The sequence below is a fragment of the Sitophilus oryzae genome, unplaced genomic scaffold, assembly GCF_002938485.1.
Source record: "Sitophilus oryzae breed Bouriz unplaced genomic scaffold, Soryzae_2.0 scaffold_179_pilon_pilon, whole genome shotgun sequence".
NCBI classification, from domain to species: Eukaryota; Metazoa; Arthropoda; class Insecta; order Coleoptera; family Curculionidae; genus Sitophilus; species Sitophilus oryzae.
Window position 1 is genome coordinate 4068349 of NW_022146501.1, and position 19858 is coordinate 4088206.

General features: G+C 35.0%; 1 protein-coding gene across 2 annotated transcripts in view; it reads left to right on the forward strand.

Annotated features, from left to right (window-relative positions):
* Positions 1–19858, forward strand: part of LOC115882916 (probable JmjC domain-containing histone demethylation protein 2C) — a 459323-nt gene that overhangs the window by 430707 nt on the left and 8758 nt on the right. The window contains exons 8-18 of one of the 2 annotated variants that reach the window (XM_030901184.1): positions 1716–2549; positions 5982–6135; positions 10165–10348; positions 11312–11498; positions 12490–12685; positions 12795–13118; positions 15368–15847; positions 16929–17558; positions 17675–17890; positions 17951–18196; positions 18289–18736. In XM_030901184.1, the coding sequence (XP_030757044.1) occupies positions 1716–2549; positions 5982–6135; positions 10165–10348; positions 11312–11498; positions 12490–12685; positions 12795–13118; positions 15368–15847; positions 16929–17558; positions 17675–17890; positions 17951–18196; positions 18289–18736 (3899 nt within the window). The remainder of the gene's footprint in view (positions 1–1715; positions 2550–5981; positions 6136–10164; positions 10349–11311; positions 11499–12489; positions 12686–12794; positions 13119–15367; positions 15848–16928; positions 17559–17674; positions 17891–17950; positions 18197–18288; positions 18737–19858) is intronic. The other variant, XM_030901185.1, reaches the window with a different exon arrangement.

The following is a 19858-nucleotide window of genomic DNA, read 5'->3' on the forward strand; positions in this document are numbered from 1 at the left end:
CTCCGATAAACAAACACACGCATATCTTGCAGATGATAACCAGGTATACTGTATATTTTTTTCTATATATTTAATCCAAGTCAATAGAGAACGATTTTTTTCTTTACAACATCACTGTCGACCACCACGATGATGACATTTTCTAGGTCACGTAGATAACGAACGTAGTAGCTTCACGCTCGCAAGACACGTACTCACTCTACGTTTCCTAGAGGCGTTCGGAAAGCATGCTAAACGGTTGGATTCGCGCGATTACCTATTCCGCGTGACGGGCTATTTTCGAACGAACCGTCATCAAGACGGAGGCTGAATATTAAGTTTAGTAAACGGGAAACGGCGGCGGGGCCATGAATTGTTTGCTCATTTTAATTTGGGTGTAGTAAAAGCAATAATATATTAAGCCTGGCAACGATCGCACGAAACATTAATAACTATTTTCGAAGCGTCTTCCTTGTAATTCAAGTCCTGGCGCAATGTCTTTCCAGATTTATAGTCTTCGCACATAAAACCAGTTATAAAATAAAGAAGAAATAATACTAAAACATAATAAGGCGCGACGAACTCACAGGAAGTCAACAGGGAGGTCAAAGTCCGAAGCATCTTTAGAACAAAATTTCAGCAAAATTAAAACAATTACTTGTTGCTTTTCTGACCACTAACTTTAGTTAAACCCCGTAAAACAACGCTTATACCTATAAGTTTTCATCGTGCTCAGAGCTCTGTTTCATATAAGTCGTTATTTGTTTCTATTTGTTTTTTTTTGTTATTCTGTACTTTAATAAAAAAACCTGCATACTGCGACTGATGGTTATGACAGAACTAATAATAATAACTATAGAATGTTCAGCCATCGTTCAAAGTCACGTCATATATTGTCGAACTCTCTCAATCACTTGCCAACCAGATGAAAGAGATTGGTGACGTCATTACGGCATTTCGTAAATTACTGCATATTCTTTTTAGTAATTGTCATCAAATGACTGATTTGGTGTTATAATTTTATTGACGGACATCCATCAATGTCAAAATTTTCTTTTAGTAATTGTCATTGTCATTTGATTTGGGGTTATAATTTTATTGACGGACATCGATCAATGTCAAGCTCATTGCTAAGCTTATAAATTATTTTTGTCCACAAAGAGACACTGGTAGAACACTCTTGTTCGTGGAAGCCGTATCTGAAATAAGTCCAACGCAAGGGTGTAATATTCCTATGTAAAATACAAATTGATAGCGTTTTTATATAGTACAGTGAGTTGCTGAAGCTTTAGAAATAGGAACAGTCCCAAGGATTGGAATTAAAGGGATTGTAAATTGTAACTGATGAAGAGTCCAAGAAAAAATGAATAAATGCCGAAAAATACGGAACTCACTCAATCAATAATATAGGAACCTACTTAAAATTTTCTAAAGAATATGAACTGATCTCAGACACACCCTATAACTCATAATACTACAAATAATGATGACGTAACGATGAACGATGGCTGAACAGTCGACTTTGTTTTAATTTGCATTTGAATTTTTTTTGATATCCGGAATTTGATATTTTTACCTCTTTATAAAAATATCAAATTGTCCGGTTGATAAGAGACGCCAAACTACTAGAAGGTCTAAATTGCAGTATATGTCTGACCTTGAGTTAAATATTATTTTGTAATTTGCTTCCACATCCTTCAAAAACATTTTGATTAATTTATTTCGTTTCTTTCCAGGAACCCCTCCTCCCAAAACCCGAAAACGCAAAACCAGCGAGTCGGACAACCCATCTTCGAGGACCCGCTACGCGAACAGCATCAAGGAGGACTTGGAGAACAAGCAGTCGCGAAAAAAGAACGTCAACCGATCCATCAACAAGAAAAAAGTCCTCGAAGAAGCCAACAACTCGAAACTTCGAGAAGTCGAGGTCGTGGTAGAAGACTGTTTACAGAGTGGCACCTTTCTGCCCACTCACAGTCAGTTACTCGACGAAGAACAAGCTGTTAAAAGTGAGGATTCGGAGGAGAAACAAAGCGTGAAAGAGGAAAATGATAATAGTAAAGTTGTAGAAGACGAAGAAGCTCCTATAGATGAGGTTGTGGAAGTCGAAGATAAAGCTTTAGAGGAAAATGTTGTTGAAGTAAAGGAAGAGGAGAATATTAGTAGCGTTAGTAATAGTGACGAGAGCGGTAGTAGTTGTAGTAATTTAAATAGTAGCGTCCAAGACGAGGCAGTTGTCGAAGTAGTAGAAGAAGCGAATTGTGATAATTTAACTGAGCCGGAACAAGTGCAAAATAGTAGTAGTAGTATTAGTGAGGGGGTGGAAGAAGTGCGGGAAGACGATGATGGTGATGCGCGCGCAGGGGCAGCAGCAAAGTCGTCTATGTGTGATCAGGCAGTAACGGAGGAATCGAAAACGACGGACGAGGCCGGCGGTAGTATAGGCGACGACGATTGCGTTATAGTGGCCAGCCACGAGGTGGAGGCCGTAGGTCAGAGTCAGCAACGCGCAGCGAACGTTTGTAGTAGCACGCCGAGTAAAGGAGCCGACCCGGACTGCTCTATACGAGGTAAGTCGCTTGTTGGATGGAGTAGAAATGAGGAGCAGACTTTCTCGATGCATTTTATCCATTTTTTCGAATTTTGGCAAACCACGCCACGCTTTTTGCAATAAACTTACCGAAAAACTAGTATACTTGAAAAATGAACAAAAAATCATAAAAAAGTACCTACACCTACATGTGAAAAATCTAGTTTTAATGGTATCTGAAAAAAAATGAAAAAAACTGTTGACTATCCTTTAGACGTGAAATTTATCTTTCTTTTGTTGCTACCACGATCCGTATCCCCATCTACATGGTTCCCAGTCGTAGTTCCATTCATTATTTTAAGTAGTATTATTCAAAAAATAGAGAAGTTGTATACTGTACAAAGAAAAACTCTTCATCTGGCAATGACAAACAAACAGCAGTATGTCCACAGCACACAAAGTCATACTTCTCTTTGTTTGTCTACCGCCAATAGTCTAAGAGCTAGCAACGTTTTCGAGAAAGTATTTTAAGACGTCTGGCTCTTTGATATATCTTTTACTATGCTCTCTCGAACAGCATGCGGCCCGTCGGGCTGCCGATACCCGTTGCGTTTACTACTGCGCATCGGAAGAAGATCCTATATTTTTTTATTAATTTAGTCCTATAAATTCTAGTATTGAATATAAATCGAACATGTCTCCATAGCGCAGTCCGTTTGTGGCAAGTGAAAAAATGCGTAAACATCTAGAAATAATAAGAAAAAACAGCAAATTGGTCGAAGGAATTTATCCTTATCATTTACCCTGATAAATGTTTAAATAAACTTTTCAAATTTCAATCCTTCATATTTTCTCAATGACTCGACCGATTTTCAAAAACGAAGCGGGGAAATATAGAGAATTGATGATTTTTCATTGCGGTACCACTTGACCCCCCTTCCCATTTGAAAAAAATTGGGGGATGACACCCCCGCTTAGAGGGTTGAAGATTTTGCAATCATTTTGGGGGCAAAAGTTGTCCCCCTCACAAACAAAATTGACGTGTTTTTGGATTTTTGAAAAAAAATATATCCTGGCCGTTATGCCTTGCGGAACGTTTTCGATGGGTCACCCTGTATGTAGTTTGCAATGCCACCTTAGGTTGAAAATCTTAAAAAATGGACAAAATGCATTTAGTAAGTCTGCTCCTCAAATACACTCAGATGGGAAAATTGTAAAAAATACTCTTTAGCCAACTGTGTATAAATATATCAACTTTACAACATTTTCTACTTAATATTCCACATATTCTACATTTTCTACGCAGTTTTCTACATACACGTAGAAAATTAATTTTCTACGCGTCGTTACCCAACCCTGCGAGACAATCCGATTGTTCTTAATTAAATCAAGGAAACTTTTATTTTTCTCGGTCTTAAGTCTTACGCAGAAAGTTACAAAAGTATTTCACTAATTCCACTCACACGTGACCTAATATAAAGCGACCAAAAACAAATATAAAATATAAATAAAACGTAAGATTTATTAGTCCTCCTTTATCCGGAAAGGTGTAATAATAGCTACGGGTTTTAAAAATAAATTAAAGTCATTAAAAAATGAAACAAACAACATTTTCCAGTCAAAGACCGTCGAGAGACTGAGAGCCAATTGGCAATCGTCCAAAATATAATTCAAATTTAGTTTCCAAATTTTTAAATATGAATAAACAGCGTAGGCGTCAATAAAATCTGACAAATTCGTACAAATTTCAAATTTCAATAGAGATCAAGCAAACATAAATTAAAAAGGTCCTATTTTTGGATTTGAACAATATTCCTAAATTAACAAAACAGTTGCATAAAAATAAGCAACTGGGGTTCTCATCATAAAGTATGAAATGCTAAAATTAAGTTTCTAGATATGCAAGGTTCGCAACATGATGTAGCTACTTTAAACACAATTTAGACACTTAAAGTTTACATCATGTTGTTAAAAAAAGGTTGTATATTTTGACTTAGATACCAATACTGCAAATTAAATAAAATCTTACAAAATCAAAGAAATCTTTAAAATTAATATGGGTTTCAGTCAGAGATATTCGTGACCATCCATTCTTATGCCAAATAGACATCTGCACAAGACCAGTGTGCTGAAATATGATAAAAATTGACTTTAATGATTGTTTATAGTATGTTTACTATTTACAGTATTTTCTGTTTCCTCACCTTGATAAAAAGATAATTTACATTACTTGTTTGAAATATGTACTATGTTATACCGGGTGCGTCTCGAAGTGACTCACCCCCTATAACTTTTTTATTTTTTCAGATAAAAAAAACAAGATTTGGTAAGTTAGTATATGACATAAATCAGGATTGATTGACATTTTTTTTCTATCAAATTGATTGACGTGTCATTTTCTATCAAATAAAGTAGAAATAGTATACCGAGGGTGCCATTTAAAAATCAAAAGTTGTAGTCATTTCCGGTGAAACAGGAAGTACCCGAAAACAATTGAATACGTCGATTAATCCTAATTTATGTCATATACATACCAAATATCGTTTTTTTTATCTGAAAAAATAAAAAAGTTATAGGGGTGAGCCACTTTTGAGACGCACCCAATGCCATGACGAATTTATTTATAACAATATAAAACAATTAACTACAAAAAAATATTAAGCGAATTCACATAACCGCTCGAGGAATGACTGCATGAATCGCCTACCCAGTCAATGACATTCATTTGACCTTCGCCATGTTCCCAGCCAACCAACTCTGAATAAATAAACGTTTGATTGGTTTTCGGTCGGTTTCACACAGCAATTTAATTAGAATAATTAATTAATTAATAAAATCGATAATTTCTCAGATTTCTCGTTTCGATTCTTTCACTGTTACAACTTAATTAATTTTCATATGTGTCAATTATGTTTCTGTAAATTAATATGTACGTTTCCGTTAACTTATATGTCAATAATTTTTTTGGTTTTGTCTGATATTTTTATATTTAGATGACATATTTCTGGAATATATTGTGCGACACCCTTTATATCAACTTTACAACTAAAAATTATCATTATGTAACGCATCATTACAAATTCATAATTGAGTATACCTCTCTATAATAATAGGTATAGTTTATTACATAACACAAAATATGTTTGTAAATGATAAGTAAATCACAAGACCACTTAATAACAATTTACAAAAATAATGTAATTTCAATTTCCCCTAAGATTTTTTATTCCATTGTTGTCCAAAGCACATTTGATCACAACAGGGCACTTTCCAGAATTCACAGGTTGATGCGCCAGTAGCACCAAAAACCTATCTATCTTTTATTCCCAAAAAATGTTAACAACATTTGTATCAACTGGTGGATTCTGGACAGTGCCCAAACTGTTTTATTGCATTGTACTGTAAGGTACGCGTATGAAACTGACAAACAACTCTTAAATTGTTAATCTTACCTTATTATTGTTGTTTGTAGGCGACGATGACGGCCCACTGTGTTCGTCCTCGCCCCTCAGCAGCAGGATGGACTTCAATGAAACACCAAATTCGCTTCGTTTTGCCGATGACCGCAGTGACTCTGGCGTGAGCTCCCTGCGATCAGGTAGTGGGGATGAACGCTCCGGATCCAGGTAAAAACACTAAAAAAATCATTATTGTAACCGATAAACTTATAAAAATCAATACAATTATAACGTAAAATAATATCTACCTTGAGCATAGCAAGCAGCCATCTTGGATTCTTTTTATTATACCTAGCAAGATTACAATAATCACGCGTATGGTGTAAACACAAGCACATCGTAATACGTCTGAAGAGTAAATTTTATGTGGAAACCAAGGCACAATTATTTAGATATACACAAATAACTATAATTACTATTTTTAAATAAAATAATCTATTAAAAATTAGAGGATGATTCACTGCGGGCACAGCATCACAGATAAAATATATTTGACAATTTTGACATATCACATGTGACATGATTGATAGATTTTGCTAGAAATGGCGAATATGTATCGATGTTTTAATTATATCGATATAGTTTCAAAAACAAAAATATATTCATATATTGGGTATACCATATACCATATATTGATACTGGAGAGCGGAAAAATACGTAATAAATCAATGAATCAAATTTTAAATTTTCCTGTTTTTCTGATAAAGAACAGTAATTTAATATGACATGTGTGAATATAACTGACTAAATATATTTAAAACAGGACAGGTCTTGCTAATTTTATGTGTTCTGAAGTATACATTATGTAATTAAATAATTATTTTGTTACTTAAACAAAGAGTAGATAATACCCTTTGACTTAAATATGTGAAAAAAAAAAGACTTCTCAAAAAGTCGCCTTATAATTTATATATGATGTGGTATATGATTTCTTCTTCTTTTTACTTAATATGGGCATTTGCCATTACTGCATTCGGCCAACAGCAACTTATGACAGCAACAGACACGTGATTTGTTATTTTGATTTTTGAACCTAAAAATGGTGGATTTGTTATATTTTGAAAATGAATAAAGTATGTGATTCAAAAAAAGCTTTAGAAGTGTAAGTAACTAATATTTAAGTCAAGTAGTATTAAATAAAGAATAAATGAAGCCACGTTTGTTTTATAAGTAAATCATACTATATTTATTGTTTTTGAAATAAAATTCGATATTGCCTTGAAGGAAAAGCCAGAAAATTCCAAGACGCTCGCGTACAAACTTTCTAGGAATTCCCTCAAATAAATTCTAGTCGGTTTATTTTTTTCCGTTCGAAAATATGGCAGTGTTTATTCATGCTTGGCCAACTGCCCAAGTTTTAGTGGAAAAATATTTTACGATTTGCTGTCGGATTTTTCTGGTTATTGATACTGGCGTATTTTTAGTAAAGGCTTCCGTCGCATTTTGAAATATTCACATATTCTTTGAACTAGAATAAGCGCATATGCTTAAATAATAAATAGTATTATTCTAAAAGGAACTGTTATTTTAACCTTGCCACATTGTGTAACATTAAATATGGAAAATACTTTCAGACATTCTATAATAATTAGTCTTAAGATATTGTGTAACATTTTGATTTTATTTTCTTTGCAATAAATTTTTTATGGATAGGGTAATTTTCGTAATAAACATATTAAATTTAGCCTGTTAATTAGTTATTCAGCCTGGAAAAGCTATATACCTAACAGGCTATTTTCTCTCATTTTATTGAATTATTGAACAAGGTCAAGAAACTGTATAACAATAAAATAAGTTAAAACACAATAGGTACCTACCTGACTGGAGTTGATCCAAATTTACTCAAGTCAAATATGGAAGGGTTTATAGGGGTCATTCACAAAGGGCCTATTCAATACAGTGATGTTTTTATTAAAGAAGCAGTATACTACTTAATAGAAATTATTGATAGAATACCTTACTCGTATAATAATTATTGTAACAATATAACAAACAAAATCTAAAAAGTTCACAAACACCGCACAGCAACATTGTTATACAGGGTGATCCGAACTGTATTTCGGAAACTTCGGCAGCATATTCTGCAAATAAAAATAAGTAAAAAAGGTCTTATAAATGTATGTCCTAAAATGCTTAGTTTCGGAGATACAGGGTGTAGAAGTTTCATTTTTATTTCGATTTTTTCTAAATAATTTTTGAAGTAACGTCAATATTTGGATGAAAATTGGTATCTGGGAGTTTTTTGACATGAGAAATTTGATTTTGATCACTATGACTCCTACCTGTAGAGGGCGCCACCTACATATTTTTTAACTGGTTTGAAGAGAAATAACTTTTTGTCCGTACCTGTATAAAACTATTGAGTAAAAAAATATACATTTATGACGTTTTTACGTAAAAAAGGTCTCTTCATAAAATTAGCTATGAGTAGTGGTTCTCAAGATATTTGGAATCGAAATTATTAATACCTGTCATCATTGACATAAATTAAACATGTTGACTAAATAGGTAGTTATTAGACTGAAACCATAAATTTGAAATGTTTTTGTGCCAAAAGTTGAACAGAAACTGGTTTATCATCATTTTTTTTGGCAGAAAAAATTATGATTAATTTAAAAAAATAAAAATTTCCCAATTTTATTATTTCAGTCAGTAGTTTTATACGGTATACGAGAGGGAGAGAAAAGTTATTATTCTTCAAAACAGTTAAAACACATGTAGGTAGCGCCCCCTGTAAATAGGAGTCATATTGACATAAAAATAATGCTCATGTCAAAAAATTCCCAGACACCAATTTTCATTCAAATATTGACGTTACGTCAGAACTTATCAGGAAAAAATCGAAATAAAAATGAAACTTCTACACCCTGTATCTCCGAAACTAAGCATTCTAGAACAAATATTTATAAGAACTTTTTTGCTTATTTTATCTGCAGAATATGCGGCCGAAGTTTCCGGAATGCAGTTCGGACCACCCTGTAGATAGAATACCTTCCTCGTATAGTACTTATTGTAACAATATAACAAAATCTATGTATCCTAAATTTCACAAACACCGCGCAGCAACATTGTTAAACATAACTTGAATGAATCCATCAAAACTTATACTATTCATAGTAATAAAATTATCGTTAAAACCATAGAATCTCTGTGAAGCAGTGTTGCCACAGTTACTTTACTAATTAATTTTAATTAGATAACTAAAAATAATTTCACGCTGTAATCTATGTATTTTAGATTTGTTCTCACAGCTGTGAGAAACATATTTCCAACAGATAATCATGCGCAATAGGGTAAAACGCGTTCGCACAGAAATTTTTGATTGGTTTCCAACCAACAAGTACGCTGTTCACACAGAAAATTCTGATTGTTAGCTGACAGTCAGAGCTGTTTGCGGATCTTTTGCAAGTAAAGTGTCCGGCGCATGCGTATTGCGACCCAACGTCATTACTTGGTAAACTGAACCTACAAAACGTGTGTTGTTTTTGTTTAATGTTTTTTCTTCAAAAAATAAAGAAAAGAAATGAGCGATTTTGAACCTTCCGAAGAATCTGAGGCGTCCGAATTTTCGGATACAGACACAGACCTAGAAGAGCTGATGAAGGAACAGGTCAAACCCAAGAATCAAAATTACAAAACATTAAAATATTAAAAAGAACAAAACCAAAAACATTAAAAGATGTCTTTGGTTAATTCCCTGTTCGTTTTCTTCTTTATTCGGTATTACGTAGGAGTTAAAATTAGTTGTATTATTAGATCAAAAAAGAAGAGTAGGGGATTCGCTGTTCTCACAGACAGTTTGAAATCGATCAGAAACTGCATTATTTGAGACCTGCGCATTAACACCGGTTTGGAAGAAGTCACAAACATGTTGGGAACACGCTGTGAGAACAAACCTTTTAACTAAAATGATGTACTTAAGAAAACATTAATAACAATAATATCTTACTTCTAACGCAATCCGCAGAAATTTGTCATCATCGATTTTTGTTGAAAACGATGTTTGATCGCGATGAAATCTAAATAAAAAGCAGACATAAAAAGGGAACAAACATAGTAGGTCTTATAGGTCTCAGTGTTTCCCGCATATTGCGGGAAAAAACCTAATATTTGGAAAAAAAAATTAATAGGCTGTCGTTATAAACTGTTTTTTGTAACTTCCCTTTACAGGACACTTTATAATTCATTTTTTTGCAGATCTAGCGCGTTGAGTTCATCCGACGAGCCGAATTCCTCCACGGGGCACCCAGCGACGTCGGCGCCCTCTTTGCCCGCGGCCACCCGCTCGCCACTCTTCGTCCCGGCCGGCGCCCCTCCCGCCGAGCCGGTGCGCATCTGGCGCGACCCAGGCCTACTCCACCAGGTACCTCGTCGATACGTCGTTAGTCACTTTCTTTTATTATTATTGGCCCGTGTCGATCGAAACAACTAAGTGCATAACAGTAATCGTATTTCAGATAATGATTATTTTAAGGTTGTATTGTAAATCTATCCTGGATTTTTTACTGGTTTTAAAAGCTTATGACATCGCTTATGATCTCCCAATTACAATAAAAAATGTCTATAATACCTATGTGGCGGATTCATCTCTCCAAAAAATTCTATATGGGTATTTCGCCACTGCAAGAAAATCTACAAAATAAAATAGTTATTTTATGTAAAAATGTTGTGTCTCTAAAAAAATTATATCTGTGATACCAAATTACTTTTAAGAAGCGCGCAGTTACTTAGTTGTTTCAACTGACTTGAGTGCAGAGAAATATTTTATAAGAGTGTATTCAAGTAGTACGCAAGCATAATTTTTTAAAATAGATTCAGTTTGAAGATCAATATAACATTTCGAAAAAATATAATATTGTCTTTCAAAAAATTCTAGAGAACAAGAATCAGATATTAGTCTCACGATCGGCATTATGGTATACTAACGCCCGTGATAAATATAACTATTGTTGGTGGACTTTATAGATCATAATGCCCTGTAACATGGTATTCCTATTGAATTTATACATTTGTTTGTTTAATTATTATCCTAGAAATTATGTTGAATTAAATTAAAAATTATTTTAAAGTTGTATTAACTTACCATACTCTAAGACTATTTCTCTGTATTTTAAATATATTTACAACTAGCCTTATAGGCTGTAGGCTGGACCACATATGAATTGAAGTATTGGAATACTTTTGCAACTTTCTGTAAAAAAATAATTTTCTAATTTCCCAGTTTAAGATCAACAACACAGAAAGTTTTGCAACAATTCCACTCATATTCTGGACTGGTCTTAACCTATTTTGGTTTTGTATATTTAAATGAATGTTATAAACTGAGTTTTTGATCATACTGCAGGAGGAGCCCCAAGTGCGGCACGTACATAGCGTGCAGCATCAGTCCCTGCTAATGTCGCACCCCCAGACGCCTTCAGCTGGCCCTCAGCCGCCTACTTCGGCACCAACTAGCCACCCGGCAGCTCTGTACCCCACGGTGTCCCACATGGCACCCCATCCTTTAGCCCAACACCCAGCGCTATCTAGCGGTAAGTTAATATAACTCTTTGTTCTTAGCTAATCTAAGCTACAGTCCCCATTTCACTCAAGGTGAAAAGTTAAAGGTCAAATAGGGATTCAGGTTTTTCGACCTTTTTTATTTCATGAGGCATGAGAATTCTCGACTAGAATTTCTCGCATATCTAGTATGCCCAGTATCCCCAATAATTGAAATTCATTTTTTATTAAGTTTCTAGTTATTTCAGTGTGCCTGGTTTTGTCTGCCGTTCTGGCTGTCAATGTCAAAAGTTCACTAATGTTTTAAACAAATTATAACCAAAAATTATAACGGATTTCTAACCTTAAAGAATACAGAGATCTCAGTTTTCTTTAATTATTGCTAATTAGTGTTGAAAAATATTTCTTTTATGTTCATTCCTCAGATATAGCACAGATTTACGAGTATTACCAACATTAACAAGTATTAAGTACCAATATTAAATTAGAAACACATTGTTTGGCGAATTGCTAAATATAAAATAAAAATATTTACCTAATGAACAATTCTGCAGATATAATAAGGTATCACATTTTATTAGCAGTATTAAAATATACTTAATAGCGTTTGGCAGATACATAGCTATGAGGATTAATAGAAAAAATATTTATGTAATGAATCTATAAATTCGCCATCTGCGTAACGTTCAACTTATATCAAAATATTTGAACGAAAACCAGTGAATAAGCTGATATTTATACACAGATTTTTCATTTTAATAGCCTTTCCTTGTTTATTGTAAATTAAATATCTTATTATTATCCTTTTTTGCGCTGTTTATTAATGTTTGTTTTCATATAAGAGTGTAAATTTACTATAGTCTGTCCAACGACTAAGGGAAGAATTGAAAAATAAAAGAAAATACATACAATACAATACAACTGCCTGTCGCTGTCAGAGTTCCTCCTATTGGACAGACTATACAACCTGTAGTTAATCTTGAGGTTCCTTACAGTAAGATTAATTCTAACCTATTGTTACAGTGGGAGGTCATCCCCATCTGCCTCCACATCCCATCTACCACCCACCTTTTCCAGACATGATCTGGAGCCAGAGGTACGCCAAGGTACCCACCCACCTCCTAGGCAATCAGCAAGGCCCTCACGTCACGGAGGAACAACTATTGGAACAGAATAGGGTTCTTTTGCAAGATAGGCACCATACGGAACGTATGATCAGGTTAGATAAGTTAAGATTATATGTAGTTAAATAAGGTTTTATAGTTAAAAAAGTTGAAGGAATAATATTAAATGCGATTTACTGTAATGCGGTTTGTTTGTATTTATAGACAACAAGAGATCGAGAAGCAGCAAAAAGAGAAGGAACGACTGGACCGCGAACGGCACGAACGCGACAAGCTGGAGAGAGAAAGAGAACGGGAAAAGCAGGAGAGGGAGAGGGAGGAGAAGGAGAGGCAAGACCAGGCGCTCCAGAACCACTTCGAGAAATCGTTGAAGGCCGCGCAGCAGAAACGCGAGCAGTGGAACTTGATGGGCGGCAGGCAGACGCAGTCGCGCGAGGACGAGCGGAAACAGGAAATGCACCAGCGCGAACAGCAGCGACACCTGTCGGCGGGCATGGCGGCGGCTCGGGGTGCCGATCCTAATCACAGGTTAGGAAGATATTTTAATATGTTTTATCAGCAATCTTACAAAAATGGGAGGGGTTCGGTGATCTATCTACTGCTTTCTTTATAAAAATGTTTGCTTGTTCTAAAATGGATAATCCCGTTTATAGTTTTCCAAATTTCCATACAGTTTTAGAGAAAAATTTTAAAACATCAAAAAATATGACGTTAATTAAAATTCCATGAGTAACAATCGATCAAAGAATGAAAACGAAGTTATATTACCATAGAAACGCGTTCTGATTTTTAGGACTTTGGAAATGGAAACATGAAAATATTCAACAATATTTTCACGTTTTTCTTAATTTTCTCTAAAACTGTATTTGGAAAAGTATAAACGGGATTAACCATTTTAGAACAAGCAAAAATTGTTATAAAGAATGCATTTTTTTAAAAATATCATTAATAAAAAAGTTTTTTTTGCACTGAATTTCATAATATTTTAATTTAGTTTTGGGTTTGGTACTTTTCACGCATATCTGACGTTACAGAGAATTTTTAACACATGATTTGACACGACGGAGACAGGAAAAGGCAGTGTTGCCATTTCCACTGAATTTTCTGTAAAATTTTTGTTAACAGAGAAAAATGAAAAAAAAGAAGAGGTAATGAAAAAAAAAGAGTGAAACCAAAGCAATCAAAGCTATAGTTAACTTAACTTAAGGTCCATCGATCGCCAATTCATTACATTTTTGAGTCCCTTCAGGGTTGAGGCTTAAATTCTAGATATTTTACTAGCTGTTTGTCAACCATGTGACAATCCGCAACGTTTGTCAAAATTCAACCTTCACAACTGTCAACAGAAATGTAGAAACGGATATAAACAAGCCCATGACTCTTTCATTATCGGCAAAGAATATCTTAATACCCTATAATAATAACTATAATATTCTTTGTTATCGGTTATGAAATATGGCGTAGAAAATAAAATACGATGTTTTTTTGAATATTTTTTATAGGGAACGTGTTTTTCCACATCAAACTTTATTCAAATAACCTAAGAAGTTTTTTTTAAGGTAAAATAACCTTCATTTTCTAAAAGAAATTTGTGTTCATAGTTCACTGAAAACCAATGGAAGTTTTATCCAGGGTTCAAAATAAAATCATAATTAAAAAAAATCTATTTTAATCAGATTTTTTTATTTCAATCGGATTTTTTTGATTTTAATCAATTTTCTATTTAAAGTCCTATCGTAAATGGTTAAATCTTTGTAACTCTGTCCGATATTGACAATATTAACATTTTTACGGCGCGTGTCGTTTTTCCACATCGATCACCGATATATTTTATTCTGTAAACTTTGCCGATGCCCCTATTTCCGCGAAAAAAATCTATTTTGGTTTTTTGGTTTGGGGAAAAAGGGATTTTTTTTTGGAAATAGTAATCTCTTAAGTCGAGAATAAAATTAGTACCATCTAATGTTCAAAGTGCAAAGTACTTATTACAGAACAAAATGTCAGTGTAGAAATTTGGAATGAACTAGAAGATAAATTAGGGATGGGGGAAGTTAGCTTGATCAACATTCAACTGTTTCAAAAGGGTATAAAACAGCCTTGACTCCAGCTTATCTGTTGACATTGATTAGTCCTGTGGAATAAAAATATAACCTGACATCAGAAGAAACTAGTTTTGTGCTAGAGTTTGGGAATGAAATGTATTCAAATACCGGATTTCTGGCACTTCACAATTTCAAAATAAATCTGTCATTTAGAAGTGTTATGGATTTACAGGTAATAACTTCAAAAATCGGTCCAACATTTTAATAGATGAATAGATATTAGGGATATTTGTTATATGTTACAATCTTTTACAATTATTTTTCGATCTATTAAAGTATTTAAACGTTACAACAGCAAGTGTAACTTTGTACTTACTTCATGAATAGATATAGAGTATATTTGATATAGGAATACTTTTTTATAATAGGAAAAGTTTTTATAATTTTAACAATTACCTTTCAATTTATCATAAGTTTTTTTAAACAAGTTGATTTTTTTATTTAAATCATTGCACCCTGGTTTTATCCACTCATATGAAGCGTTTAAGGTGTTATTTTATCCACAAGTGAGATAAAATATCTTTATTCCATTAGTCAGTTGTATCCATAAACGAAGCCTAATAATTACCTTATAAAACGATAAACTTTTCATTCAGCTTCTGAATGCTTACATTGAAATTAGAGGAACAAACTTTTACGCATGTTTTTACAACTCTCTTTTTAACGTAATTTCAGGTCATACTACGCGGCCGTACCGAGCAAATCGAACGTTCCTAGCAAAGGCGAGTACCCGCCGCCTCCCGCGCACAGCCGGCTCATCTCCGGCAAACCCTCAGACAAAATGACCGCCACCGGCATCCACCCCTCGATGCTGCCCAAGGGCGACCTGTCCATGTACGGCTACCAGGTGCACGCCTCCCCCAACGCCTACTACGAGCCAAAGAAGTCCTCGGACCTGTACAAAACCACCACGCCGGGCGGTCTAGTAGTCACTAAGGCGGGGATGGACGGGAGGGAGCTACCCAACCCTCCGCCGCTGGTCAGCGAGATGAAGAACTCGGTGATCGTGAAGCACGACGCGAAAACGTCGCACCACGTGGAACCTAGGGTGTCGATAGCTCTGAGTCCTAGTCCGAAGCTGAGGAGCGAACTGATGGGACACTATATGACGGCGACGGGGGCGGGAGGGCAGAAGTCGAATATCTACGAGTACCGGTAAGGATTCGGAGTTTTTTTCTAGTTACTTAGATCTTATAAACTTTGTGGATAAGTAAATTCGCTCCGTTTTTGTTGAAGACACATCAGCCACATTCGACTCTCTGATTATCTTTGTCTTTGACACTGACTAACCAATCGTCTGTCTTTCTTTTGGATATATGTCATTTTTATGTCATAAAATAGAAAATATAAATATATAAATTATAGAAAATAATATTTTTATTCGAATATTAATTATTTATTGTTTAATATTTATTAGTATATTAATTATTTAAAAAAATACAAAGGTTAATTGCGTAATAATGTTTAAAGTGATTAAGTTACCTAACATAAATATATATTTCACTGGATAAAAGTCGTTTAAAAAAAAAACGATTTTAAATTACACATATCTAGTTTTTTGAAGATATGGAACATACTTCAGAGATTTTCATACTTTTAGTGTTGTGGAGTTTAAATTTAAATGAACCCTTTATTATCACGGGTCAAACGGGTCAAAAAAAAGTAAACAAAAAGCACAAAAAGTGACATTAATTTTATTTTATTAAAATATGTTTTGACTTTCCAATGTCACAACATATTTTAATGTTTCCCTAGTTACTAATTTTATGTTATTCATAGAACTTTAATTAACGTCATATTTTTTGCTGTTTTAAAATGTTAAAGAAGCACAAAATTTATTTAGTTCAATGCTACGGAAAGGGTGATGATAGTTGTCGAAAAAAATGATACTTTAACAACAGCAAAGAATATGACATCTATCAAAGAATAAAATCGAATTGATATTACCATAGAAACGCGTATTAATTTTTAGGACTTCGAAAAAATTCAACCATATTTTCATGTTTTTCTTAATTTTCATTAAAACGGTATGGAAATTTGGAAAAGTATAAACGGGATTAACTATTTTAGAACAAGCAAAAATGTTTATGAAGAATGCATTTTTCTCAAAATGTCAATAATAAAAAAGTTTTTCCTCTTGTAAAGACAATCCGGGGACATACTGTAGATATTAAGATCTCTATATCTTGAAAATGTCGCGCCTATTTGAGTAATATTAATAATGAAATTGTCTTAGAAGCCCTACGCAATCTCCCCATCACATGGGACACGCTCCTAGTCCTCACCATCACCTCGAAACGCCCAAATCCGGACAACACCACAGATCTTCCGGCAACCAGATGCCCAGCCCTCATCACCAAAGACAGTCGCCTCACGGGGTGGCGCACCCTCACAGCCAGCAACACATGTCGCCCGAGTTACGGTTTAGGCAAGAACCAGGGCAGACAATGATCTTTCCTACTTCAGGTAAAGCCATTTTTAATGATACTTCAGGTTGTATGCTAACTAATGATATTTTTATTAAAGGCAAACCTGGGTTTCCTTTCATGTCAACGGCATCAACTCCTGGCGGTTACACTCTAGCTACGACAGCCTCGATGGCCGGTTCCAAACCCAAAGTATCCTCTCCAGCGCCTCAGCATATCTACGGCAAACCGTCCGCGGTGAGCGTGGTACCGGTGAGCCGACCGCACGAGGTCCAAGCTCCTCCTCATCCTGTTCCTAAACCTCCGTTGAGCGCGAACGTGTCTCCATCGCCCTACCAGCAAGTGTCTCAGTACCACCCTCCGGCGATGGCTTCCAGTTCTAACGTCAACAGTTGCCCACCTCCTCCCGCTCATAGTAGTCGTACCACGTCGACGATAGGGTAGGTTTTAGAAAAGACTTATCAAACAACTAAAAACTGCACTACACTAGAATATTCTGGGAATATTTTAGTGTCCAGTAAATTTTAAACATATTCTGATCTAGTGATTTTTTTAGATTCGACAGAATGTATCCTTCCGGACCAATGCCGCCGGCTAGTCTCTCTGTCAAATTACTCCACCAACCAGGGACGTCGCCCCCAACAGCGTCTTCGGCACCTCTTAGTACGTCACGTCCCCACCCTAGCTATAGTATATCACCGGGACCGGGTGGTATTCAACAGCAAGTCCAAACGCAACCGCTTGATCTTGGTATTAGTTCAAATAAATCAAGGTAAGATTCTTTAAAGTTCAAATTTATTTATCTAAACATAATATGATGTATTTTCCATAGTAATGACCAACCTACGTCGCCCAAAAGAAAAACGACGCCACTGGGCACGCCAGTTTGTTTGGAGGTTAAGAAACGTCGAGTAGAGACACCTCCCGGTTTAACACCGACGTTACAACAGAATCTGAAGAATTTCGGTAATAATTTGGCACCTCAGCCTCAACTGGCGAGGGTCAGCGAACCCAGCCCTCTCATAGCTAGCGCTGCAACTACAATTACAACCCTCGTCAATACCCTCGCAGCTTACAGGTAATTAATAACTAACCAAACCAAAACTTTTTCTCATTTTCTCTATAATTATCTTCTAGGACTTCACTCATATGTGATTTTATTATTTTTAGGACACCCGTAACAACAATGACAACAAACCTCCTAGTTCCAACTCAGTCACCCACATCACTGACCGAAAATCTACCCGACCTGAGCGTGACGACGGTCACTTTAGACGCGCCGCGCCCCGCGAGCACCGATTCCACACATTCCACGCCTCCCGCCAAGCCGGCCACGCCCAGCCTACCACTCAGTTCGAGTCCGGCGCCGCCAGCGCGCAACACGCCTACGCCTAACAGCGTAGGAGCACCGCCTCTATCAACCACACCCAATCCTGGCGGAGGCGGATGTTCCACGCCCAATAACACGCCGGGAACGAGTAGCACGCCTCCGATTACGGACGAGAATCCGGGCACACCCCTTAAGATCCCGCCCAGCGCCGTGGATTCAGAGAAAAGTAATAGTCCGGGACCGCAGAAGACCGCGGGCGGAACTTATCCCGTCAGGCATCTGAAAAAGGTGGGTGATTTTGATTTATATTAAAGCAAAACGTTCTAGAATTTTTTGTATTTAGGTACTATGTGTGGCATAAAAAATATTTTACGATATAATTACAAGAACAACACCAAATAGTATTTACATTATCTTTATTAGCACTTTCCAATGTCAACTTGTTTCATTTATCTATGGTAAAACGTCTAGAAAAAATGTCTAGACGAGACTATAAAACATCCCCCTTTAGAACCTTTTCTTTAATGGTCACATAAACGGAAGTAAAAGACTAACCGTGCGAACAAATACTAGAGGCGCCACTGTTCATCAAATGGTGTAAAAATTGCGAAAATTTAATTATCTAATTTTGACACAAGGGGTCGCGCTTAACTTTTTTTTAATTTTAATTCAATTTTCATTGTTTTCAAACTATATTATTAGATTTTGTTGTATTTTGTGAATGTATAAATGTTTTCTTATTATAAAGTTGCATTATATTAATTAAAATTATATCACATACATTTAAAATTAAAATATTATGACATATATGTGACAGTTGCCGTCTAAAATGTCATCTTGATAACTAAAAGTTAGTTATTGTCAGAGATCATTAAAATATCAAAATTCTCAAGTTATAATTAGTAATTAGACAATTCTATTATAATTTATATTATTTCAAAAACAAAAACATAATGGTACAGTGTAATTTTGATATGCAGGTTCAAAACAAAAAGTGCTCTTATATTTTTCACTTTTCGTTGTCAGCCGCGGAAGATTCAGGGATTTTAGTGTTTTCGGATATTTTTATTTGTGAAAAAAAATATTGCGTTTAGATTCAAAACTAAAAGTGGCAGTTTTATTGCAATGTAAGTAAGAGTTTGTCCATTTTATATTTTACTTTTTTCATACCTACGACAAATAAACATATATTGAAATTTTATAATTCGTTTTATTTAAAAAATGTTACCAAACAAGCTTGTAATTGACATACTTAATTGTTATGTAATATATTACTTTACAATTAAAAAAATGTAAATTTAAAAAATATATTAAAAATATTATACAGGCAAGGGGGATGTTTTGTGGAAAAGTCTAAGAAGACCGTTCAGAGATCTGCTTTCGTTTTTCTAAATGGTTTTCCGGTTTAAC